General features: G+C 35.4%; 6 protein-coding genes and 1 long non-coding RNA gene across 12 annotated transcripts in view; 3 read left to right on the forward strand and 4 right to left on the reverse strand.

Annotated features, from left to right (window-relative positions):
* The window catches only part of Larp4B (La-related protein 4B), a 17,781-nt gene extending 16,637 nt beyond the window's left edge, over positions 1-1,144 (forward strand). For all 3 annotated transcript variants that reach the window (XM_011649676.3, XM_011649674.3, XM_011649675.3), the window contains exon 10: positions 1-1,144. This exon is cut by the window's left edge and continues 5,108 nt beyond it. The gene's annotated coding sequence lies outside the window, so the exon portion shown is untranslated.
* A 128-nt stretch (positions 1,145-1,272) lies between these two features.
* On the reverse strand, positions 1,273-8,151 carry LOC105434084 (RAB11-binding protein RELCH homolog). 3 transcript variants are annotated; one of them, XM_089083054.1, is made up of 16 exons: positions 7,909-8,146; positions 7,568-7,768; positions 7,095-7,253; positions 6,628-6,980; positions 6,415-6,528; positions 6,036-6,280; positions 5,494-5,804; positions 5,054-5,340; positions 4,642-4,969; positions 4,069-4,222; positions 3,732-3,855; positions 3,263-3,533; positions 2,806-2,941; positions 2,327-2,526; positions 1,959-2,161; positions 1,273-1,620 (listed from the first exon to the last, which is right to left on the reverse strand). In XM_089083054.1, the coding sequence occupies exons 1-16, from the start codon at positions 7,958-7,960 to the stop codon at positions 1,555-1,557; spliced, it is 3,204 nt and encodes a 1,067-aa protein (XP_088939180.1). In that variant the 5' UTR covers positions 7,961-8,146; the 3' UTR covers positions 1,273-1,554. The 3 variants fall into 3 exon arrangements, with proteins under 3 accessions (XP_088939180.1, XP_011647982.2, XP_011647983.2); XM_011649680.2 differs by having other exon boundaries at positions 1,900-2,161; positions 7,909-8,142; XM_011649681.2 differs by lacking the exons at positions 1,273-1,620; positions 1,959-2,161 and having other exon boundaries at positions 2,391-2,526; positions 2,778-2,941; positions 7,909-8,151.
* Positions 8,152-8,441: 290 nt separating this feature from the next.
* Rpn3 (regulatory particle non-ATPase 3) lies at positions 8,442-10,436 on the reverse strand. Its single transcript, XM_011649679.3, has one exon. It carries the CDS (start codon positions 10,280-10,282, stop codon positions 8,768-8,770), a length of 1,515 nt encoding a protein of 504 aa, XP_011647981.2. The 5' UTR covers positions 10,283-10,436; the 3' UTR covers positions 8,442-8,767.
* A 136-nt stretch (positions 10,437-10,572) lies between these two features.
* On the forward strand, positions 10,573-12,167 carry tex (THO complex 3 homolog tex). Its single transcript, XM_011649682.3, has 2 exons — positions 10,573-10,916; positions 11,267-12,167. The coding sequence occupies exons 1-2, from the start codon at positions 10,731-10,733 to the stop codon at positions 12,047-12,049; spliced, it is 969 nt and encodes a 322-aa protein (XP_011647984.1). The 5' UTR covers positions 10,573-10,730; the 3' UTR covers positions 12,050-12,167.
* On the reverse strand, positions 12,125-12,990 carry LOC148934979 (uncharacterized). The gene is made up of 2 exons (XR_016140821.1): positions 12,851-12,990; positions 12,125-12,668 (listed from the first exon to the last, which is right to left on the reverse strand). It is a non-coding gene; the product is annotated as an uncharacterized LOC148934979 (long non-coding RNA).
* On the forward strand, positions 12,620-13,748 carry LOC105434087 (uncharacterized). The gene is made up of 2 exons (XM_011649684.3): positions 12,620-13,303; positions 13,479-13,748. Exons 1-2 carry the CDS (start codon positions 12,620-12,622, stop codon positions 13,560-13,562), a joined length of 768 nt encoding a protein of 255 aa, XP_011647986.2. The 3' UTR covers positions 13,563-13,748.
* A 59-nt stretch (positions 13,749-13,807) lies between these two features.
* Tmem131 (Transmembrane protein 131) lies at positions 13,808-24,865 on the reverse strand. 2 transcript variants are annotated; one of them, XM_089083052.1, is made up of 23 exons: positions 24,629-24,865; positions 23,560-23,624; positions 23,312-23,340; positions 22,550-22,633; positions 22,347-22,470; positions 21,996-22,109; positions 21,747-21,869; positions 21,355-21,518; positions 21,065-21,251; positions 20,827-20,935; positions 20,492-20,751; positions 19,971-20,387; positions 19,683-19,871; positions 19,376-19,604; positions 18,854-19,235; positions 18,549-18,764; positions 18,324-18,463; positions 16,871-18,147; positions 16,269-16,599; positions 15,556-15,995; positions 15,271-15,472; positions 14,953-15,125; positions 13,808-14,814 (listed from the first exon to the last, which is right to left on the reverse strand). In XM_089083052.1, exons 1-23 carry the CDS (start codon positions 24,720-24,722, stop codon positions 14,725-14,727), a joined length of 5,439 nt encoding a protein of 1,812 aa, XP_088939178.1. In that variant the 5' UTR covers positions 24,723-24,865; the 3' UTR covers positions 13,808-14,724. The 2 variants fall into 2 exon arrangements, with proteins under 2 accessions (XP_088939178.1, XP_088939177.1); XM_089083051.1 differs by having other exon boundaries at positions 15,271-15,475.
* Positions 24,866-25,143: the final 278 nt, after the last annotated feature.

A 25,143-nucleotide genomic window follows, 5' to 3' on the forward strand; every position in this document is an offset into this window, starting at 1 on the left:
ATCCTATATTGCGATCTGTGTCGCAATTCTCGTGTCCGTGGATTCGTAACGGAAGGAAAAAAAAAATAAATAATAGCGATTCGCGTAATCGCGCGCCTTGTCATATACACACGCAAGCGACTCTAACGATCTATTGAGCGATTGACCTCATCCGATTTCCTTTTCTTGGATTAACACGGGTTCTTTGGTTCTATTTTCCGTTTGTTCTTTTTCTCTTCTATAATTCACGTACACGCAACGTCCTCGTTTGTTGTTTTTCGATATTATACGTGCACGTGAAAAGGAAAAGCGCGGTGTAATTATAATTGGCTAACGAAAATTAGACCGAGGGATCTATGATGCTAAATGTTAACTGCGAGAGAGAAAGAGAGAAACGAATGGTGCGAAAAGAAAAAAATATTGGCCCGTGTGATTAACAGCGTTTCTTGAGCGAATCTTAAATGAATTAGAATAAGGAGGGAGGGAAAATTAGTAAGATATTGCGAAAGTACTTTGCCCATTAATTTAAGCGGATTATGGCTAATTGTGTGCTATTTATGTGATTTTAATAGATTCACGCTGAATCAGAGTTTTAGTCCTAGTAGATCGACCAGATCCTCCCAGATCCTGAGAAAAATTCTTTTAGGTAATCCTCAAAAATTCTGATAATTCGTGTCGCATAATAATGAGGGTTCTTCGAAAACTGCACCGCGTGAGAATAATAATAATAATAATAATAATAATAATAATAATAATAATGTAATGCGACACGTACACCTCGATCTCGTAATTTGTCCATCGGGATCGAGCACGTCGCGGCGAACTCTCTGGCGACTGTGTCGATTAATTATCAAACGAAAAAGGAAGGAATTATCAAACAAAAAAGAAGAAAAAATACAATAGCAACGTTTCGTTGACGCATCAGGACAAGCTGTGATTATATAAAAAGAAAAATGAGGAAAACAGAACCGAGCAAGAGCAGGACGCAACAGGATGTGTATTCCTAGAAAGTCTGATTTTGTAAACTATTCTACGAGGAAAACACTTGTGTATTATATATATATGATATGCGATATATATGATATGATATATGATATGATCTATGACGTTTGTTTATTACTATGTAAAGTGACAGATTTCGAAATTAAACATTAATTACTGTTAATCGCTGCGTTCTGAATTTACTATTTCTTTTTTTTTTTTTTGGAATGTAGATGACTGTATTGATCGTCGGGAGGTGAGCGGAAGGACGCCAGATGGATATTCGAGTTTTGTAAAACATGAAAATTCGTATTTCTCACTTCAGGATTGTATATCATGTTGATATTTTTAAACAAAATAATTTACATGTTACTTAGAGCTAGCGCAATAAAAAAATAAGTTAACATTCGTTAAAACAACATTATACATTTATGTCTAATAACAACCTTGTGATTGCTCTTTCATGAGTGCTGCGCCAACATGACACTCGATTTTGCTATAAGATTCAGAATTCATTTCTTGCGAAAAATACTCGGCATACTGGGCGATCCGGTTTTCTGTTGAAAGATCTTACTCATCCTCTGGCGCATATCCTCAACACCCTGGCCGACGTTCACTGTCGCCATGGATAAGGAAAGTCCAGAACTCGCCGAGAGTGTCCTGAAATAAAAAGGTTCTTAACATACGTCTTTGTGTATGCATTATCGAAAAAATATGCACAAGACATACATTTTTGTGTCTTTTAAGAAAAATATGCAAAAGTATCACAATTTCAAGCATCTATCTGAATAAACTTTAAATCTATGAATTATTGCAATTATAGTATATTATATAATTAGTAATAAAAGTTGTTACATTTTTATACAATTCTTATGCTTATTAATTTATAATTTGTCACAAGCACATTTAGATATGTTTATAATTATTTTTATATGATACCTATCCATTGGCTTCGACAAATCCTGCCTGGATTCCGCCTCTCTGAGTAAGGAACGTACCGCGTCTTTTTGCTGAGGCAAACACTGAATTACCAACGTCTCGAGATGCCTCAATCCTGGTAGCACTACTCCCGAAACGCATTGACTACTTAACGGGCAGTAGACCAGCACCGAATATGCCTCCACCAGTGCATTTACTAGTTCGATTTTACGACTCTGTTGAAGCGCGAACGAGGCAATCGTTGATAAGTGTGTCGCTATTACTGCAATTAACAGTAGTTCAGAACAACAATAGACACAATAATAAAAATAATTCAAAGATGTAGAAAAAAAACAATTTTTTAATAAAATTATGATTGAGAATTCTTACTTTTCATATTTATCTTTTAAATTATATAAAGAAGAAATATTATATGGACTAAACGTACTGTCTTCTATGTAATTCTGTGGACAAGTGGGAGCGATGACCGCAAACGTAGAAACTAACGAAATCGCCAAAATTTGAGAGAGTTCTTGAGGATCCTTTGCGATCGTTTCTAATGTCAATCGTGCTTTATCGCGTGCTTCCCTCACTTTACACTCTGTTATTATACGGCCTAGCGTAGAAATTGCAGCACAACGTACACCACTGAAAATTCAAATATTCAATTGCATAATGTGAAATGAAAAGTATTAGTATTGAAAAAGATTCATTACATATATTTTCCGAAATCATTTTAATTAAGTTAATCATAAATGCCATTTTTATGATTAATTAGGTGAGTGGACAAAAGTTTTTTTCTATAACAAAGCTTTTTTGTTAGAAACATTTAAAAATTTTTAAATAATTAAAATTTTATAAAAAAGTGTGCTAAGCATTCATGAATTTCAGATACATGCATGCATTAGGTAGAGAAGAATCTCTCACACTTCAGGATCGCTAGCAAGCGTTACAATAGCTGGTACTATTTTGGCGTTCGCAAGTCGGTCTGAGACATATGCGATAATTGAACCGAAAAGTGTTGCTGTTGCACATCTTACAGAAGATCTCTGATGCATTACACCTGTAAAAAGCAGAAATTTTAAAGTAATTCAGAAATATTTTATAATACATGACAATTATGATAAAAATATGTATATTGAAAATGTAACAAAATTTCATTAATTTGATATGTATATATATTTTTAATTTAATTTTTAATCTATAAAAATACTTTTTAACAAAATAATTACGATTTAAATAAAAAATAAGAAATATTTTCTAAATTTTCTCGTATTTTCATTGTGTTAATTTGCATTTTCATTTCACTGTTTTTTTTTTGCAAACACCTTAATAATAATTGATATATATGAAATATAAAAAAAGAGATAAGAGAGACACGAACCATCCCATAAACTAGCAAGTACATGTTCTTGCATTCGTTCACGTACACATAAAATACTGGCAGCGATTTGTAACCATGATATACTAGTGCCACTCATAGATAAAATCACGAGGAATTGTTTGAAATTGTTTGCGAGCTCTGTAGAATCGAGAGTACTCAGAATCACCAAGTAACTCGGGATTAAAGTAAGACTCATATTCTTCTTGTCAGTTGATAATGCTGTCAGTTGCTTTTCGAGTTCAGATACTTCTGGGGAAAATGCTGCCTGTATCTGAAATAGTTTAGTCACGAAATTTTTAAACATTTTATCAATAAATAACTTAAGATTTTTGAAAAATAATTTAAAAATTGTTTTAAAATCTAAGAATTCAAGAATTGAAAAATAACTCACAAATTTCAATAACTGAGTTATTAAAATTTTATTTAGTATTTTAATAATATTCGTGTAAATATAACATCTTGTATTTACCCTAGATTGTGTGATGAATTTCCCGAAACCCACGCACAACGAATGGATATACATAAGAAGGGTTTTTAAAACATTTTCTTGTGTTGCATCCACAGACTTTACCATATCCAAAACATCAAATACTCTATCAAAGAAAAACAAATACACTTTGAAATCAACAATTTGAACAGGAATAATCAAACTTTCAGAAATTAAAAGTTTTAGATTTTTTATCATTGTTTCTTTTAAGCATTCAATAAATAATTAAACAAAAATATAATAATAAATAAATTTTTATAGACTAATTTTTAATAACATAATTTACTATTATTTTAATAATAAAACGAGAAATAATTACAATTTTGTCGTAAACCAATCTAATTCCGGCCAGGACGCATCCTCCCAGGATTTGGAGAAGAAGGTGTTAAGAAGAATGCCAACGTCAATGGAACCCTCATAGAATATCCTTGGGTCAACGATATTGGAGTGACACAACGCCAGAAATTCCTTGGCTGCACCACAAAGTTTCTAGAAAACTTTTGTGCTTTTGTTTTTGTGCGAGCTTATGAGTTTTATATAAAATTTACTAATTAACTTTTCACAAATGATTTAACGTTTAAATAATAAAATTTTAAATTTGTCTACTTTTAAATCTATAAATATTTATATAAATACTTAATTTTCAATATATTTTACTCATATTCACACAGACTTAAATTCTCTAAATTTATTTTTATATTTATATATTTTTTTCAAATTTTTGAATTCAATTTTAACATCCATTTCACATTTCATTTGATTTCAACTTTTTAATTTTAAAACTTTTACACTTTAGATATTTCAATATATTTTTTCACTTTTTAACTCATCATTCATTTTGTCTTGTAATTATTCTATCATAATATTTCTATTTACTTCCTCAATAACTCACACAAGTCCGGCGATGTATCATCCTTGATGCAGGCTCGTACCGTATCGGTATTAGCAACGCACAAGACTGTGTATGGCAAGATGCATTGCAAAATACCAATCGATGGAGTCAATTTTTCTTCGTCGACGTAATCTTTATTTGGCGAAGTCTGAGAATGCGTCGGTTTCAACTGATTCTTTACTTTTGAAATTATACGCGGCAATAAATTCAGATGTAGTCTTTTCAAAGATAATGCCCATTGTGCCAAGACCGGTAATAATACTGACGATGCCGTTTCAACGACTATAGACGATGTGTCATGGAGTGCAGTTAATGCCAGTTCTTCACACTTTTTACATGTAACAATAAAAACATATTATAGAAATATATTATAGAAATAAGAAAGGAATATAAAAAATAATAAAATATTTACCTGAAAGTATTTATCAGGATCGTCCATCAAAGCTATGAGTAGCGCGAGACTTCTTACTACACTAGTTCGTACAACAGGATCTTTATCTTCCAATAACATTTGCTGTAACATTGACAACATCAGCGAATTTCTGATGGAAGCTGATGTATACGATGCGAGTACAGAGCAACATTCGACAGCTAATAATCTTCTCTCTGGATACTTGTGTTGACTCTGCTCCCAGCAAATCGTTAGAATTTCTTCTGTTTCCAGCGACTCTTCCGCAAGTTTCACCATTGCGACTAAACCTGAAAAGATAGAAAGTAACAGGTTTGGTAAAATTTTTTAATTAAAATTTTGTACATTTACGTGTATATAAATACAATTTTTTTTAAAGAGAGAACATAATCAATCTCGTTTTATTTAAATCTATTAGATTATTAAGTTCCACATATTTTTACCGGCTAGTATCATTTGCCGTTCGTCTTCTTGCGGTCTTTTCTTCAAATTAAACAACAGTTGCAGCAACTTCTCTCTTTCGCTAGAATTGGAATGGAGATGGATCGCGCTAAGGATCAAAGGAATGATTTCTTCACGTTTATTCAGAATTATATTGGGCACTACACGTGGCAAAGTGTATGCTAAAATATCAACTAATGTATCCCGAGTGACTCCTTGCTTCAATGATTCCTTTACCGAAGTCATTAATGATCCCGAAACGTCTGCCATACAATGCGTCGCTATTTCCAATTTGAACTTCGTCGGCAAATTTCTGTAGTATTTACAAATATATAATAAAAACATCTTTCGTTAGAAATCTTTGTATAAAATTTTTGAAACCGAAATATTCTTAAACCGACAAAATAATTTAATTAGTTATTTTGTAACTCTTTTAGAAAAAAGTTTATGTCGTTTATATTATTTCTCAACTTTGTCTAACTCAAAAATTTCTTAATATTTTTAAAAATTAAATAAATTAAATATACATAATGGCACAAATAACCTGGAGGATGCAGTTGGTAAAACAGAGGATTTCTCTGTAACATTTACTCTAGGTAATTGCAACCTGGTCCACTCTTTATCCCCCGGATCTGTTTCATCCAAACTAACTACTGCGGAAACGCTATCGTCTTCTTCGGGTTCCTGAGTAGTAGTCAACATGTCTCTCGGTAATGGTTCAAGTAATTCAAATTTATCAGGAGTCGTAGAACTGGAATTGATAGTGCGGATAGTTCCACAGCTACCTGACTGCAAATAAAATAATTTCTCACAATATACAACGCTTTAAAATTTTAATTTTAATCATGTGGAAATTCTTAAAAATTTTAAAAATTAATTATAAAATTATTTTGTAAATAAAAGCACGAAATGTCTTATCTTACCTTCACTGGATTTTCTATAATATTGTCCTTGTTTGACGAAATAATCTCTTGGAGAATAGTTTTCTCTTGCTCCAGTACAGAAATTCGTTGCTGTAATCTTTCTACCTGCTCTGCCTGTAAAAAATATAAAATTTTTAGAACACAATTTGAATTAGACAACCAGTAACTAAAACATTTTGTTGAAAAAGTTGTTGAAGTTTCAAAGTAACAAACCATCTCCTGAGACTCATTCTTCTGCTCTTCAACATCCTCGACGATAAAATCTGTTTGCATGGCGATATTTACAGACGGAGGTTTATCATATCCGTTAGCTCTCATATATTCTCGATATATCTGCAATAATTGTGCAGGTTTGGGAATATTTAAGCCTACGTCTTGCCAATCCTCGAAATCCTGCTCTTCACACTCGTCATTGAAGGTTATCGAGGTGAGCTTGTACGATCTTGCCAACAAGTATTCATTGATGAGAAAATTCAATGCTCGCTGTTCGTGCGGTTTTATAGGCAGTTCGGTAGTTGGATTCTTTTCAGAATTTTTATCTGGTGCCTTCAGCGTACCTTCCAACTCTGAAATTTTAATTATTTATTTCATTTTAATTTAATTTTAAATAGTATCAATATATATTATTAATTAAAATTATGAATTGAAAAATATCTTATTATTCGAGTAAAAAAATATACCTGTTACCACAGTTAAATTAGCACGCAACGCAGATATATTTTCCTTGGCTTTGCGCAATTCAAATTCGAGAATAGCTACTCTCTCATCAACACCAGCTCCATCCTCTGAGTACCGAGTCATATCCAATGAGTCCAAAGTGGCTTGACTAGAAGATCTGGCTAATATTTTATTTACATGTAATATTTCATTCATATTTCAATCATATCTATTTGTTGTTAGATAATAATAAATATAATGTAGTAATTTAAATTAGTAACATTTTTCATTCATTGATTTTATATTAATGTCTGAAAACTGTTTCCAACACTTCATAAAATAATACAAATCAAATTTTTTAAATTTAATTCTCTTTCTTTAAAAAGGATTTTTCTTTCAATAAGTCTGGCTAAGACTGTTTATTTTTTCTTTTTGTGAGACAAAAAGTTTGTTAATATTAAAATCCACTTTTATATGTTCACATTTAGATACATACGCATCGGCGTGTATGGCTCTGGTTTGATATTGGAGCTCTCGAAATTGTTCGGATTTGAAAAAAAATCTCTGAGAATGGGCAGTTCTTTGCCAGCTTCACATAATTCAGCGTGCAATTCCAAAGCTGTCAAGAGAAGTTTCTCATTGAGAAGTTTGATAGCTATCTCCTCGTAGGATATCGATGTCCTCGGAGCCATATATCCTGAAATAACAATAGACATGAGAAAAACATGAACTCGATCACAAGTCACTTTGCATTTGTAATCAGCTTCATAGTTTTTTGTGTAATTACAGGTAATTATTAGCATTGCTGCGAGATCAATGTGGACGGGAGTAGGTTACCTTTGCTATTCGCGGATGGGAGTTCCTTTATTTCCTCGACACTGCTCGCCATGATGCTAACGTGTTCAGGTACGACTAAGAAATGACATTTCCACGTGAGACAATATTAGCCCGTCTCGTGTACGTCGCTTCGATATTAAACACCGTGCATATGTAACGGAAAATGATTATTTATAGTGCAAATACGATGACACCTCATCTGACAAGCATGAAACTGCGTCACATAGATTCGCGACTCGTACGCGACGTCTAGTGTTCCTGAGATTCCTAAAATTCCCTATTAAACAGCTAATTAAAATTTAAGCGGCCACTCGCAATCTAGTAATCTCTTGGATCACCTTCACGTGTATCAAGATAAAATTATGTGACTTGCAAAATTTGTATTTACTTTCTATTTCGGATGATTGTATAGATTTATAATTGAAATTATAAAAAAAATATGAAAAGACTAAACATGTATTATTTCTGTTTTCATATTTTGTGCCAATTCCCTGCATTATTCGAAGACTTCCTTTTAATACGAATAACATAAATAACAATATCAAGAAATTGCTTTATTAAATCGACTGTAATATTGTTGCATTTTCTGTGTTACATATTCTTATCATATAACTTAATTTATATTATTTTTTTCAAGTCATTATCGTTATTAACATTCACGAATACGAGGGCGCATTCTGTAAACGTCACGACACCGTCTTTATTAGATCCCTTGATCATTCTGTAGATATATTAGTCTACAAATCTATTCAACATTAAAAAAAAAAAAAAAAAGCACGCATTAGTATCTCATCGAGCGGCTCAAGAGAAATGCCGTGCTTTCTCTTAATTTCGTCTAAGAGCTCCAAGTATTGTGGATTCAAGGGAAGCCATCGTCATCCTCTTCGGCCATCTCCTTCGCCAGCTCCAGATCCTGTTGTTCTCGCTCCCTACGTTCCTCTGCAGATTCCAGATCCTTTCCATAAGACTTCGGCGGATAACGCATCGCCTTGACACTCTGGTTATGCAGATCCAGACAGAAGGTGATCCTCTGATGGAAGGCCAGCAGCGGTTCCTTAGTGCAATAGATGTCTGTGGTCTCCTTACTGCGCATGTAGCCGTTCTCTGGATCCAAGGTGGCCTCGATCACCCCATCGCGGATCGCCTTCGCCACGATGAACTCCGCATCCACGCTCGAATCCAGTCCTAATTTACGAGCTATGTCGGCCGGTGAAATGCGGGAGTAAGAGAGTCCGATCGAACGGATGGCAGTCTTGATGACATTATGCCGCAGCCGTAAGATCAGGGTGAACGTATGATCCGCACGGAACTGTGGCCCAAAGTTCTCCAGTACTTCGCCGAAACGCTGCAGATTGCCCAGACGTACCGCCTGCGTCAGCTGGAAGTACGGGGCTAAGGCTCTCCGTAGAGCAGCCTGCCGGAAAATCTGCCTCTCCGGAATATCGCCGAGAAGAAGCTCCACGGCGACCGCCAGCTTCTGAACCGTCTGTCTGAATCCGACTGCCGTAGTCTGAGGCGCTTTGCGCATCGCCTGCACCAGATACTTGTGTGCAGCCGAATATTCCAATCTGGCAGCCTTTATCCTGCCGAGGTAGTAAAGGAAGCGAGCCCACTCATTATTGCTAGCGGACTCGGGGAAGGTCGATTTGAGCACCAGCTTGTCCGCTTGATCGTAAAGATTGTAGTGCAGATAGTTACGCAGCAGGCAATTGATCAAGACCGCTTGGCCCTCGAAGTCGTTGCGGAGAGTCGCGGTACGCAGACGCAGATGCAGGAAACCGCGGATCTTGTCGAGCTGATCCGTCAGTTCGTAGGCGCGAGAATGATAGAAATAGCATTTGGCCGCGATCAGGTCGATGGTCCTGCGATTTTGTGCGGCGATCTTCTGTACCAACAGCTCCGAACACTGCACCGCTTCGTTGTACTTCCCGGTGTCGATCAGCCGGATCAGCACCAGCAGATGAATGTAGCCATCGATCTCGGGTAACAGAGATGACGAAGAGCTACGGAACTTCTGGGTGACGGCCTGGCTGTCGTCCACGTCCATCGGCTCCTCCACCCAGGCGAGCAAAGCGTCACGCTCGGCAACGGACTTGGTGTAGAAGCCTGTGACGAGACCGCGCAGCACGGTCGGGTTAAGCCGACGGCGGGTGTTCGGCAGGGCGCGAAGGGCACGGAGCACGAAGCGCGGCTCCTTATTCTGAACCGCTTTCTCGATCTGCCGCGTGTGCTCGCGGATGTCGCATAACGTCTGCATGTCGGTGTCCCTACGCTCACCCGCGCCGTCACCGTCGCCGTTTTGCGCGTCCGACGCACCCGTCGGATTTACGTCCACGTCCATCGCCTCGACGTTCCTGCCGCTCGGCACACCCATCCTTGGTCCGCTCGCGATTTTGTTTCCACTAAGATAAACCTGGTCTCGTTGATGGTGTCGACGTTAAGGACGGCTCTCTCCGTTCTCCGGGTAACCTATCGCTTAGATTCTCATCATACACCTCGTATTTATGCAACTCACGCAACGCTCACCGAGAGGTTAAAACCGCCCGTTCGCTCATTGGTGCTCGCGATGAGAAATCTAGGGGAGGTCATTGATAATGTAGCGATTATAGACTCGCGACTGCACGTCATAGGAAAAAAGAACTAACCTGTGATAAATTATATGAAAAATTTTAATTTTCAAATTTTTGAGATTAGAATATCCTTCCGGTATATATTTCGATAGCTAAGACGGATTTTGCGAAAATTTCAAGAACTTTTCAACTAAATTCAGTTGTCTTAACTTTGTCTCATCGATATCATCGAAGAGTTTACAATAGGCAACGATGGCCGTTGCCGGTTCGCGCGTCGAAGAATTAATCAATTATTTTAAGTCACATAACAAGATTCGAGAGCAACAGAGTCACTCGGCGAAGGTACACAGTGTGGGATGGAGTTGTGACGGCAAATATCTGGCATCGGGCTCCTTCGATAAGTCCGTTTGCATATTCTCACTATGCCCAGATCGTTTGGTTAGTAAACATAACCTGTAATATAACTTCTATAATAATCTCTGCGGAGCATTTAATCCTACAATAAAGGTTCTCTGCGGAATTTTCCGTGAAATTTGGCACTTTAGTGGTTTGCGGTTTTTTTTTATAATTCTAAATATATATGTTCGATATAGAGAAAAATAAAAGATATACATACTTGGTAATATAAAAGTTGCATATAACTTTAAGATAAAATAATAATAAATAAAGTTATGTATACAATTTTGTTATTGAAGTGAATAATAAAATTTTATTCTGCTCTTAAATTATTTTAATGCTAACCCATCCTAGATCTAATAACATAACATAAGCTTCTTCTTTTCATTCAGAAACAGGAAACGACTTTTAGAGGACACGGAGGTAGCGTAGATCAACTATGTTGGCATGCTTTTTGTCCAGAATTATTATCCACAGCGAGTGGAGATAAAACTGTTCGCATCTGGGACACAAGGACACAGAAATGCACGGCAAACATCAGTACTAGAGGAGAAAACATTAATATATCTTGGTCACCAGATGGTAATACAATTGCAGTAGGAAACAAAGAAGACTTGGTCACATTTATTGATGCTCGGGTGATGAAAATACGTGCTGAGGAGCAATTCAACTTCGAGGTGAACGAAATCTCATGGAATAAAGACTCGGATACATTTTACCTGACAAACGGTCAGGGTTGTGTACATATACTTAGTTATCCAGAATTAGAATTATTGCACGTGATTAAAGCGCATCCTGGTACATGTATTTGTATCGAATTTGATCCAACTGGAAGATACTTTGCTACCGGTTCAGCAGATGCATTGGTCTCTTTGTGGGACGCCGACGAGCTTTGTTGTTTGAGAACATTTTCGCGACTAGAATGGCCAGTCAGGACAATCTCTTTCTCATACGATGGACAACTTCTAGCGGCGGCTTCTGAGGATTTAGTCATAGACATTGGTGAAGTACAAACTGGTGAGAAGATTACTGACGTCCCAGTAGAGGCAGCTACATTTACTGTCGCATGGCATCCGAAACAGTATCTCTTAGCTTACGCGTGCGACGATAAAGATACTTACGATCGAAAGCGCGACGCTGGTAGTCTAAAAGTATTTGGCTTCGCAAATGATTGAGTGAATTATTTGTATAAAATGATATGACTTATTTGTATTGAATGTGTATATACTCTAGAAATATCTCATTTTATAAATACGGATCTATAAATAAATTTAATAATATACACTTCATAAACATTATTCTTTAACTGAGATCATGCCATACAATGGAGACTAGATTATTCCACGACTAATCTTAAAATTAAGCCGTATCTCAAGAACTTTTAAAAATGCGATTATAGAAAATTTTGTATAAATATTAGAAACATAACGAATTTGCATAAACGAATCTGAAAATATTTTATTGTAATATTAAAAATATAAGAATTATTGACTTTCATACTGCACGTACTGCACGTTGAACTTCGTCTATTTCATCTTACCGAGCATATTCTGATCTGAGTCGATTTATTGATTGAAAGACTCAAACGTTATCAAGCATGAAATTTTTTTGTTGATCGTTCGGTTGGCATAGTTACTGTGTCCGAACCACGTGAGTCACGTTCTATTTGCTTGTATCATCAGCGGAGATTGACTTCGCGTTTTTCGTTGGATCTCGTTGTCTTCTCCGATGATCTTTAGCTCATTATGGCGAATCCAAATGAGACGAAGATCATCTGCGAATGTCGGTATATTCCTGAAGAAGAGAGTATACGAGAGACATCAGATAGATTTAATAACATTCACGAGTTCGACGAGGAAGAGAGCGAGACTGAAGCAACATTAGAATTGGAATGGATAGATCCTTCCGCTTCAGATGAGAAAGGTAATGAAGACACAATGAAGACTAAGGAGACATTAGACGACGAGTCCACGTACAAAGACGAATCCTTTTGTTCCGATGAATCCTGTGACGTCGATGAGTCCGAGATCACCAACGTTACCTCGGAATCGCTAAACTCTTCCTCTCTGTTCCGCGTCAGTGATCTTCAGTTCAGCCAAAGTTCGAAGGAACAGGACACTGCAGTTAACGAGTCAACGTGGAGAGAAAATCAGGATGAATCCTATTCGCTTAACAACGAATCACGTCGCGTGACCACGACAGATAAGAACAATTTTGCCAAATCGAGAAAGAGCAAACGCTGGAATATGACTTTTACAGATGAAGAAATGCGCAGAATCGAGCGGGAAAACGAACTACTGCTGAGAAAGATTATGGCGCAACAAAAACCCCGGCACAAGATCTTAAATGAAGGCGCCATTCAATCCAGGACTAGCAGCTCTGCGATAAACAGGAAGAAATTGCAAAAGAAAATAGAAAACGATAACATGGTATGTAATTTTGATATCGCTTCGATTCAAATATATCATAATTTAGATATATGTCAAACTGGATTTGGGATTTTTGAGATTTTTGGATAGGGTTTTTATACCCTTTTCTTTACATTTTTATAAAAATCGAATGAAAAATAGCGGAAGGCGTATAATACGAAAACTTCATTTACAGCTGCTCCTCAGAAGAATACAACAGGCGAAGTCATGCGTTTTCGCGAATGCATCAAAAATGGGTTGTAGATTGACTTTTTTATAAAAATTTTTATATCGACTAAAATTTTGTATTACATTATTAGAAAACAAAATCAATGGCACATACATTTGCTGACTGAAATTTAATAAATTGACATTATCCGTAAAAAAGTAACGGGATATAAATTGTGGAATTATGAAAGTTTTTATATACATAAGAATGAAATATATCAGCATTTATATAGAAGAATTGCAATTTCGAGATAATCTCTGAAGAAAAATTCATACTTTCCCCGAATACAAAATACATTGTTATGCATTTTTATGACTTCTTTATTAAAACACAACGATTACCAGTCTTGAAGAATAGGTACATATTTCTTTCGCTTCATACTTTGTGTATACGGCGTAATCTTGTAAACTTGTCTCTTGAAAATTTCTTTGAAGATATCTCTACAAGTCAAGACTATAAAAAATCACAGTTCTCACTCATCTCAAATAACTTAATTATCACTCATAATATCAAGATCGGGACTCTCGAATATTGCGATAGTTCTTTCTTTCATTTTTTCCTCCCTGCATATATATACACGGATAATATCGTAAGAGAAGAGAAAAGGTATATTATGTGTCAAGGAGCAAATTATAAATTTCCATGATACAATTATTCCTTTAAATTAATACGTGCTGTGATTATAATATGAAATTGTATTTTCTTTTCCACCTGTTTATATTGATTTTGTAATTCCATATGTACTATTTCCATTTTATTGTTAATCGCGATCACTCATGTTCACTCTTTGTAACAAACCAAACCAAAACAAATCAAAAGCAAACCAAAAACAAAACTAAAAATAAAAGAAAATATTCGATTATCCTGCATCGCAAGTAATTTAAAGTATCTTATCGGTTGCTTTAAATAACAAAATACAAAATAAGAAAATGTAATATCTAGATTTTGGTTTAAGAAACTGTACGAAAATAATTCGTCTGAGAGACTTCACCTGCGTTACTATCGTACAACATAATAGTAACAATTATATCACAAAGTACGCTCAGCGTAATAGCAACAAAACAACAATTTTCGTAGCTCCGAATTCATTATTGTGGTTGCAGCAATTACCTCATTGCCATTAAGACCGTCGTAATTTCCTTTCGATTTTCACCAAAAAATCGTAAAATAAATATACGGTATCACAAGATAAAACCTTCAAAAATCCAAATCATTAATCCTCGCGCTTTGTCCTCCACGATTCCGTCGACGATGGTGTCCATATTGTGCTGAGTGAACGGAATGGATCAAATCCCGATCTCTCCTAAAATAATCATCGAAAATTTATTATCGGTTCTACATAAATTAGATTTCCTTTGTGTGTGTGTGTGTGTGTGTGTGTGTGTGTGTGTGTGTGTGTGTGTGTGTGTGTTTTATACATATATATTCATTGGCTACGTACTTGCATGTCCGTCTCAGACTGTAATGTTTGCGATGCTATGGGAGGTGCAGCTGCACCCCAGGGTGCCGCAGCCCACACACCTCCCGTATTAATTCCCCACACACCGCTACGTTCCTCTCCGACTGCTGCTCTAGTATATAACGGTTCCCAATTCGTATCAACTGTCCAATTATCTGTAAAGCACATTTTAAAATTTGTTGTATTAAAAGTTTCTTAATCTTTTAAATATTAGTAAATTCCGTTTATCCCACATTTAAATCTAAATAATTCAGAATAAGTTTTGATATTTTTTCTAAATAAATTCTAAATTGATATTACCTTTTAAATCAGATAAAACTGGTTTCTCCGGGGTTTTTGGCGACTCCAATTGAAATCCGTTCGTACTGTCAGACAATAAATTTATCATAGGACTAGTATCTTCCCACAATTGGCACCGCGTATCTTCATCGGGAGTCTCCAACTCTACCAAAGGCTCATCAGTTTCTGGAAGATCGTCATACGGCACCAGCTCGCATTCAAACTGCTGACAGTTGATAATTAAAAAATTTGATTGAAATTTTTAAACAGTATTCAAAGATGGAGTTAATTCAAACTGCAACTTACAGGGTGTTCTGTAAAAGTGTTGATGAAATAACTGTTTGAATGTTGCGAATCAGACTGCAAAATTAAGGGCTCTGGGTCGAGTGATTTATTTTTGTTTGTAATTGTATTACAGAGGGAGGCTGGATTTGACATCAAATTATATTTCTTTGGTGTTTGCAGAGACTCTTGCAGTGACTCTTGCACCGATGGTTTAGCATATTGAACGTCTTTATCAGTATTGAATACTGTGGACAAATTTGACGTGCTCGTTTGACTCTTGTGATTTATATGACTTAAATTAGAAAATGGTGTGACGATCTCTTGACTTCGCGCTACTACATCACTGAACTTAGCCCTGTTTTCGCCCCAACGAGAGGGCGGAGGTGGTAATGGAGTGGGAATTGTTCCTATGATGCGCGTTACATCTTCTTTTTGACTTATATTTCCAATTACAGGAGGAGCTATATAATGACAACAAATAACAATTAGTAAACTTTACTAACAAACATCACTAAATTATATAAAATCAAATGAAATTTATAAATTAAAGAACAAAGAAAAAGATTTTCCACGATTTATAAATTTAATGGATTAATAAATTTCAAGTAATTGTTTATATACGATTATCGATTTAAAATCCAAAAATTTAAGAATTAAAAATAATTATAATTTTCTTTTTCTCTCTTCATGTATTTAATTATAATGTAATGATATATCATATATGAATAACGTACATTTAACGTGCATTTTGTCAGCCATACGACGTTTCTGCACCGTCTTCTCCTTCCGTGGTGGATTTTTATTTTGACGTGATAACTTAAAGGATGATTCGACGGTACGTGAAGTATGAACATGATGGTGCTTCGTACTGGATCTAGTAGTATTTGTTTTCCATCTATTTGGATTATTCTGTTTCTCCTTATCATATTCATCATCATCACAGTCGCCTTCATAATTATCCTTATAATCTATGCATGGCACAGGGGGAATAGACTGAGATTTGCTTTTCTTAGATATCGGTTTTCTTTGTAGCTTCTCTTGCTTCCCACATGGTTGATCAAAACCCTTGGAGTAAGTTATGAAAGAAAATTCTTTTTATAAATGTCTCGAGACAACAATCTGTATTTATAACAAATTAACAAACCGATATTTTCATAACAAGAATTCGATTACGATTTTAGTATCTAATAATTTTCTTGTAAATTTTTTAATGTTTGTCAATTTCCAGGCAATAAATTATCTTAGTATATTGATATAAGATTTTTGAAAAGTAAAGTATAATTGTAAACTGAAATTATTTACATTTTTTAAATAAATTAATATAACTGGAACTTACTTTACACAATGTCGTTTCATCGTGAGTCGAACTCTCTGTTGTCGTAGACGAGGTCTCTTCTTCCGAAAGATGATTGGTCTTTTGAGTGCTCGCTGGTTCAAGTTTTTTCAATGAAATCTGATTGTTGTGATTATTATTGTTGTTTCCATTATTATTTGTCTGCTTATTGCGCTTGTTGTCCGATTTGTTAGCCCGATTATTATTCATTATTGCCGTGTCCATTGGAACATCGTGATCGTTCAACTTTGGCTCTTCCTTAACATTCGATTGCGTTTTTCCTTTTCTGTTCATTGTCGGACTCGATTTTGTAACTACATTCGTAACAGCGTACTTTTTCTCTGGAATTAACTGAGTGTCCACGAGTGTATCGTTTGCCACGCAATTGTCCGATTGAGCTTCTTGAATATTGTTTTGTTTCTTATTACTCTTTTTCTTCGATCCGCATGTATTTGTTGTACTCACGACATTAATGTTATCTATATTAGACGACTCCTCGCATCGCTTGAAGGATAGCAAATCCTTAGACTCGGTGTCCAACTTGAATCTACGTTCTTCCTCGACAGACCAGTCCGGGATTTTCAATCCTTTCTGCACATCTTTGTCCTTACATTTTTTTACATTCATTAATGACCAGTCTGGGAACGTCTCATCTTTCTTCATCTTGCTTTTCTCGTCGTTTGTTGCAGATTTTTCGTTTTTATTAACAGTACAACCGTTGCTACTATTGTTACCTCCTTGTGTCGAAATATGCGATAGCAATCTTAGATCCAGAGGCGGTTGCACTGGGTTCTCTTTTGAATAATTGGACAAACCTTCCCGTAATATTCGATCCGCCTCGAGGAATGAGACTACAGCGACACACAACATCAGTATCGACGAGAGAATGAGAGCGGCCTTTTGCACCGCGCTTTCCCATGGCGGCCTGGCGAGCACCGACGCGCACAAATTTAACGAGTGCGTCGGTAAAGTCGCCACTAGATTAAGTATCACTACGCCGTTCTCGACGTTCTTGCCAGTATCCGGTCCCATGCTCGTCATCACCAACAGTTTCCGTTCCACGCGCGACAACGTAAAGTCCGGGGTGAACGCTATCTCAATCCTTTTAGTAGCATTCGGACTTAATTTGAAAGGCGTGCAATCGAGCACCTTAAAACCATAGCCTTCGCAATGCCAGTCGTTGATATAGAAACCGTAAATTTCGATAGGCAGCTCTCCTGTATTCCTAGCCGTAAAAGATCGCTTTACGGTGATAGTCGTGACAGGCTTGCTGCGATCTCCTGAGAAATGAAAGCGTTATAAGAAATTTCATTTCGATTATAATAACTGAAATTGCTAGGAAACATGTACGATGCAAAAGAAGCATGGGTATAATAACGGGACAATAAATTAAGCATGTGAAGAAGGTAAATTTTTTTTCCGAGATCATATGACGAAGATGAGGAAACGTACATACGTTCGCAATCTTTAAGATATTTGTCCGTCAGTTCAAACAACAGAGGCGTAGACGATCCCGGCTTGCGGTGGCCGAATCTAAATTGTGCGCTCGCGCCTCGACCACTCATACGTACAACTTCTAAAATAGTCATATTATTTCTGGAAAGTAAAATATTAATACATAAAATTGTATACTCTTATCATTAATATATTCATCTCATTTTTTATCTTGTAGTTAACTTACCTAATATATAAAAAACCAGACGACGCCGAAGTGGAGAAGGGTGTATATGCCACGCGAATTGTCCTTGTTTCCAAAGGGTTTAAATATAAAGGAAGCGTTTGAGGCGCTATCGTTACACCCCACTGTTTCTCAAACAATTGGCGCTCATCCGTTCTTTCTTCTAGCTTGAACTCTTCCGGAACCGTGGACAAACACTCCGCACATACGGGTTTAAATCTGTGCATATTAAATATTTTTCATTAATTTTTAGTCAAAATAGAATTTACAAAAGATCATTATTAGTGAGATGATAATCAGCTACATACTTCATTGGCAAAGAGTGGTAAAGACGCGCTCCTTGAGGATAGCTCCAGCCCATAACCAGCTGAACTATCAGCGGACTCGCACTCGGATTGTGTAGCTTGATCGCTCTGTACGATGTGTTTCCGACCTGAGTTAACGGGAACATTAGGACACTCTTGTTCTTTATATTACTGGAGCCAGCCAACAAGCTCGGCCAGTACGGTTTAATGTTCACGTAAAATCTGTGACTGCGCACTTCAGTCGTGTCTAAGCGCATTGTGACATTCTCCCACGAGCCATCCGCAGTGGAATTGATAAAACGCACGTATCGTGTATTTAGCAAGTTCAAATCGGAGTCGCGAGTGTGCGATGGAAGGCTCATGGTGTTCAACCACTGATTTCCCGCTGCAAAACAAAATATAACTACGAAACAACTAAATCAATATATATAACTAATAATTATACAATGAAATCGTAAAAATGAGTACGTGATGGTAATTTTCGAATTTACAGGAAGTAAAGTAAATGAGTGATGTGTCGCTTACTGTTGGTATCCATTGATAAACCTAAATAACACTGCTGCTTGCAAATCATCGAAGGATCAATTTGTATCGAGCCGATGTTATTCTCGCCTTTGGATATGACTGGCATTGTAGCCTCCTCCAATGGAATATACTTTATCCTATCGTCTTTATTTATAGGTGCAATATGCATTACTTCCATCGGTCTTGAGAATGAGGAATGCACCTTCACTTGTTGCACACAAATCGATCCCTATTCGACATTCAAACATTAGGTTACAGGTTATCTTATTGGAGTATTGATTCCGAAGAGAACGGATTTACAACTCACAGGGAAGCAATCAGTAAAAATAAGCTTCTTCAAGGAAATCTTGCCGTGCGCAACCCGCATATACACTGGTAAAGTAAACCGCTCGTAGGTCGTTCGTACGAAAACATCGCCAACAATCGTATCCTCCTCGACCATAGGAGTTTTCACTTTAATTTTAAATATTGCCAAAAACTCCGGTTTTATATATTGCTAAAATAAAAATTAATATTTAGTTATTATATTATATTATTATTATATTTATACTATATGTGCAACGAAGAAAATGCGAACTTATCGTGTAAGTCTTACGTTTCCAGAATGGCTGCATACAGTTATATTTCGAAATTCCTTATCCAATAAATCCGCAGGACCGTTTTGACATCCCATCAATTCTAATACTGCACCAGGCATGTTTACACCCCAGCTGTGTAACTCCACATTGACGGGATTTTGATTTTCCAGCGCAAAAATTGCTTCGTTCTCAGTACCGCTTCCTACAGTACCGAAATTCATTGTTCCCATATCGTCTTCCTTTTCGCCTGGCATAACTTTTTTTAATTTGCCATCATAACTCAACACTGGAACTTCGGTCACCGACACGTTTGAATGTATCAATATCGATGACTCCATTTTCACATTATCACCCTTCCTTTCTTTGGCAAGTTGTAAAGAAAATATATTGATCTTTTGTTCAGGTTTTATTACTCTAGGAGTAAAATTTTTTATCTGAAAGAATCATATACATAAGTTTTTTTCATTTCGGAAGACAAACTAAGTAAAAAGTAAAAAAGAAAAAAGATACATTAAAACAAAAAGATAACAGTTCTTACCGTAAAAAGTGATTTCGCGTTCGAACACATCGTGACATTCGTAATAGCTAATGGTAATTTAAATTTATTCACCACGCTAAAGTTCCGGGCTTGATTGGATTGCGGAGAACAGTAATGAGTAATCGATGTGTTTACTTCTAATCCACCCTGTAGCACCTGAGCTACCCAGGGAATTGCTAATTTTTGACTAGAACCACCTGGACCTATTGCTTTTATTATTAATTTGCCTTTAAAATGTTGCAAGTCCAAACCGGTTTTCCCTGTAAGAAAATATAAAATTATTTTAAATACTGACGATAGAATATTTTTCTACAATAGACAATATTGCATCTTACAATCGTAAACTAGCATTCCGATAGCGATTGGTATATCTGTCTCCCCCGGAATTATTGCTGGCTCAAAATGCAATTTTAATGCTTTCGATACTGGTGTATTTATAATATTCTATGAGAAAAGCATTATGTTTAATGTCATATGTTTAATGTCATATATATCATATCATATATATTAATTATTGATTTTCTTTTCTAAATTCCATTAGAAAAGATCTCAATTATTAGACACACAGCTTACCACAACTTTAATTGCTTTTTTCGCGGAATTTTTTAAAGCAATAGGGTGGCGAATGGGTGGCTGCAATGAGCCACCCATACCTAAATTAATTATTCCAGAACTCCCACCCCAATGAAGACCAGCTCCACTTTTGACTTCTACTTCAACTGCTACCACAAGGACCTCAGCAGTATTATTCACTTTAAATCTAGAACAAGTTCCAATTGCAAAGATTAACGCACGTATATTTATAAACTTACAATGTCTATTAATGTCTTATAAATATACAGTCTACTATTTAATATATCTACCTAATGTATGCTGTATGATTCTTTTCTGCATAAGCATTAAAAGTTAGTCGAATGATAGGCTTTGTTTGATACGGTAAAATTTCCCATAATTCACGAGTACCTTCCGGCTCGCCTGATGGTAGTTCTAATTGAAACTCTCCACCACTGCTATATACTTCCACCACCTTTGTACAAATAGGGAATAATTAGATATTATACAACATGACTAGGATGTACTTATATATGTATAATTCGATATATATACACAAAGTAGATTGAAATAGTAGTATATTTGAGAAAGAGATAATTTTATGTCATAAAATAGATCAAAATGATAAGATTCACATGTTTCGATCTAATATATATAAGATTCTACAGACAGTATTATATCCATGTAATCAATATTTACATACTTGTAAAGCTTCTGGATGTGGATTGTGCATATATATAAGAGGTGTAAAAGATGCATTTAATGGTAACTTGACATCAACTACAGGTCTGAGTCTATAAGGACTACTGACACTTATTCCTTTGACCTATAGATTAAAATAAATTTTATCATAAATATATATATATATATATATATATATATATAAAATATATATTGTAATATATATATTTGTTAATATTAATATTATGACTAAACCACCACTCTTTATTACCTGATACTTAAGTGTCCCATCTGAAGTATGTATAAAAAGGTGTGTATCAATGTCACCTTCGTCTCGACCAAGAAACACAACATTAAATGTAGTGTTCCCTAGTGGTGGAATTACCTGGCATAAGGAAAAAAGATGTTAATACTAAACAGTTAAATATTCACAACCTTCTTTTAAAATAGTTAAAAAATAGATAAAAATAAATTAAATAGTTGAAGCTTATAATCAATTAGTACAAGTTTTATAAACAGTTTTATAAAACATTACAAGCATTAAATATATTTATGTGAGCCTATTTTATCTATTTCTTGCTCTGAAATTCAAATATCATCATGCCATCATTTGATAACTTACTTTATTTTGAAAAAATGATGAATGGAAATGACGTGTATTTCCTGATATCGATGAAAGATGTATAGTTTTATTGTGATCTTTGTTAAACATAATCACAGTTTCTTGGTGAGGAATACCAAGTTGTCTAAGAGAGAAAAGATTACATTGTTGTCACTTGACTTTCACAATCATTGAATTGAGATGATATACTAAATGATACTCACCTTTCTTTGAAATCCAAGATATTTGGCTCAAAAGAAATATGAGAGAGTGAATCTTCCATTTTATCTTCATCCAATACAGCATCCCTTAAAAATATGATAGTACTGTTTAATAAATAATCTCGTTATATTCCGAACATGATACTTTTTAAAATGAAGATTGAAAATAGGAGATATAAAAAATATTTTTAATTTTAGTTTGTATAGATAAATGCATATTTGCTTTAATATATACATCTCTTAATTAACAATAAAAAATGGCAAAAACAAAGAATTTTATACAATAATTATAATTTTTTAACTTTTTAAATTTATATAATATCTTGAAAAAAATCCATCTATATATCAAGTGCCAAAATATGTATGCATATTCTCTAGTTTTTTCATTCCTTTGTTTAGAATATGAAACATAAAAAAACTTGAAATTATCTTATCTCCAGTTAGCAAATTGTTCTGCAAATCATCCAAAGCTCAGTAAATCCTATAAACCATAAATCAAGTAAAAGTGCAATAATAAGATAACTTTGATGGTCGCAAATAAAATGTATAGCTAAATATAGGCAAAACACTTGTATTTACTTCCATGACAAAATATGTAGAAGTTTATAAGTACGTTTCTTACTATTAATTAATAATTAATATATATTAATATAAATTAATATAAATTATTAATTATTAATTATAGTAATTAATATAAATATCAGGGAAAAACATTAAAATGAATTACCTTTTCTTTCAGTATTATTTTAATAATATTATGCTTACCCAGCTCCATGTACTGTATTAGCAAAGTCCTACAAATAAAAGAAAATTTCAATAGTAACATTCTTGCTATTTCAAATAAAGATTTATTATTTAATCAATGCTGAATTTACAAATTAATTATTCATTATTTTTTAATAGATAAAATATAATATAATCATGTACCCTTTATTAAGTATTTTTCTTTCAAATATTTCAGTTAACACATAATAGCATAATGCACTGCATACAACATAAATTTATTTACTAACCTTATGCATAGATATTGGCATATTATCCAAAAGATATTGAACGTCGTTGTCATCCTGAACAAAGGCTAAAATATCAAAATGTCAAAGTTATATAATTTAAATATATACCATTATATCAAAAATACATATAAATATAGTTTTAAATTAAAAAAATATATAAATATAATTGAAATATATAAATATAAAAACATTCGAACTTTAAATTTCTAGATATATAGAAATAAATTCTGTATATGTAATTTTGATCGAGAGAAAATATAATTAAAAATATATAAGGCGCGCTCGTAAGATATATAATAAAAATAAACAAAATACACAATAATCATAAATAATAAATAAATTTTCGATAATAAAATTCAATCGGAGTTAAACAAAAAATCTGGTTTTATAAAAACTAGATATTCTGAGAAACGCACGCGTAAATCGCAAAATAAATAGTCATTATATATTGTATATTAATACAGCACGTATTCCTCTTCGTTTAAAATTAATCTGGCATCGCGACAAATGTTATTCAATCCCTATGACAGAACTTAGAACGTGGATATACATCGCACGCGACGTAAACGACGTAAACACGTCAGTCGTGACAAGCCGCGCTGAGGTTATATCATTCCTATGTTATCGCGGTTATCGTGACGATTTTCTCAAAGAAATACTTGAGACGGAAATCGCGGAGAGAAAAAAAAGGAGAGAGACAGAGAGAGAGACGCGTTTCGCCGGACTCGCGGATCGCGTGACAAGTTGACGAACGCTTGGCGCGCAAAGCTCGCGGCACGACGTGACCTTCATCCTCGCGGTAAATATCGCGCGAGATCGTAAAGGCTTTTAAACCAGACTAATGGTGACAATAGCAGCAACGATAGCGGGGCAGTGGGCCTTATCGCGTCTCTGCGACGCGGGATTTCGCGCATATTCGCGCGTGCGACACGTCCGATTGTTATTGTTAGATACGGAATGATGCGGATCGCGCTTCGGTCGTATCGAAAGTCATGCGGGGAAGAGAGACAGAGAGCACGAGCGAGCGCGCGAGAGAGAGAAGGAGAGAGACAGAGACGGAGAAACTCACCATTGTTGTGGCCGTGCAGCGACGGCCGGATTTGCGATGTCGCGTCGAATAGCGTCGACAAGAGCAGACAATACAACACCTTCGACTCGGGCATAATAATGCCGCGGCTGACGTTGCTGCACTGATGTCGCGTTCGCTGCTGTTGCCGTTCCTCGTTATTTTGTCTTTAGCGGACATGAGAGTCCGCATTCGGCCATACTTCGGTACTATCGAAGCGCGCGGTATCGATTCCGTTGGCGCGCTGTGTCGCGCCGCGTCGCGCCGTACCGCGTCGTCCCGCGCGCGCGCATGCGCGATGCGCCGAATCGCCGTCGACGGCGCCACGGGCGCCGCGGTTTTTTCGAATCAGCTCAAAAGAGTCCTAAGAATCTAGAATAAAAGGAGCAAGGAACAAAGAATTTTGAAGAATAAATGTAGAAAATTAGGGTTAGAAAATTTAATTTTTTGACATATGAGAAATCATGCTTTAATACAATCAAGGAATAGCGAGATGTCTTTCATTCGAAAATAATTTT

The sequence above is a fragment of the Pogonomyrmex barbatus genome, unplaced genomic scaffold, assembly GCF_055798465.1.
Source record: "Pogonomyrmex barbatus isolate J1 unplaced genomic scaffold, ASM5579846v1 scaffold7, whole genome shotgun sequence".
Lineage (NCBI taxonomy): Eukaryota > Metazoa > Arthropoda > Insecta > Hymenoptera > Formicidae > Pogonomyrmex > Pogonomyrmex barbatus.

Excerpts from the sequence above, each read along its gene's own strand:
- LOC105434087 (XM_011649684.3), top strand. The coding sequence starts at position 12,620 with ATGGCGAATCCAAATGAGACGAAGATCATCTGCGAATGTCGGTATATT. Across the intron at positions 13,304-13,478 it reads AAATAGAAAACGATAACATG|CTGCTCCTCAGAAGAATACA; the intron begins GTATGTAATTTT and ends CTTCATTTACAG.
- Tmem131 (XM_089083051.1), bottom strand. The coding sequence starts at position 24,722 with ATGCCCGAGTCGAAGGTGTTGTATTGTCTGCTCTTGTCGACGCTATTC. Across the intron at positions 23,341-23,559 it reads TGCCAATATCTATGCATAAG|GACTTTGCTAATACAGTACA; the intron begins GTTAGTAAATAA and ends TTTTATTTGTAG. Across the intron at positions 20,752-20,826 it reads CGGAATGCTAGTTTACGATT|GGAAAACCGGTTTGGACTTG; the intron begins GTAAGATGCAAT and ends ATTTTCTTACAG.
- LOC105434084 (XM_011649680.2), bottom strand. The coding sequence starts at position 7,960 with ATGGCGAGCAGTGTCGAGGAAATAAAGGAACTCCCATCCGCGAATAGC. Across the intron at positions 7,769-7,908 it reads CCCATCCGCGAATAGCAAAG|GATATATGGCTCCGAGGACA; the intron begins GTAACCTACTCC and ends TTGTTATTTCAG. Across the intron at positions 7,254-7,567 it reads AGAGCCATACACGCCGATGC|CCAGATCTTCTAGTCAAGCC; the intron begins GTATGTATCTAA and ends ATAAAATATTAG.
- tex (XM_011649682.3), top strand. The coding sequence starts at position 10,731 with ATGGCCGTTGCCGGTTCGCGCGTCGAAGAATTAATCAATTATTTTAAG. Across the intron at positions 10,917-11,266 it reads CACTATGCCCAGATCGTTTG|AAACAGGAAACGACTTTTAG; the intron begins GTTAGTAAACAT and ends CTTTTCATTCAG.
- Rpn3 (XM_011649679.3), bottom strand. The coding sequence starts at position 10,282 with ATGGGTGTGCCGAGCGGCAGGAACGTCGAGGCGATGGACGTGGACGTA.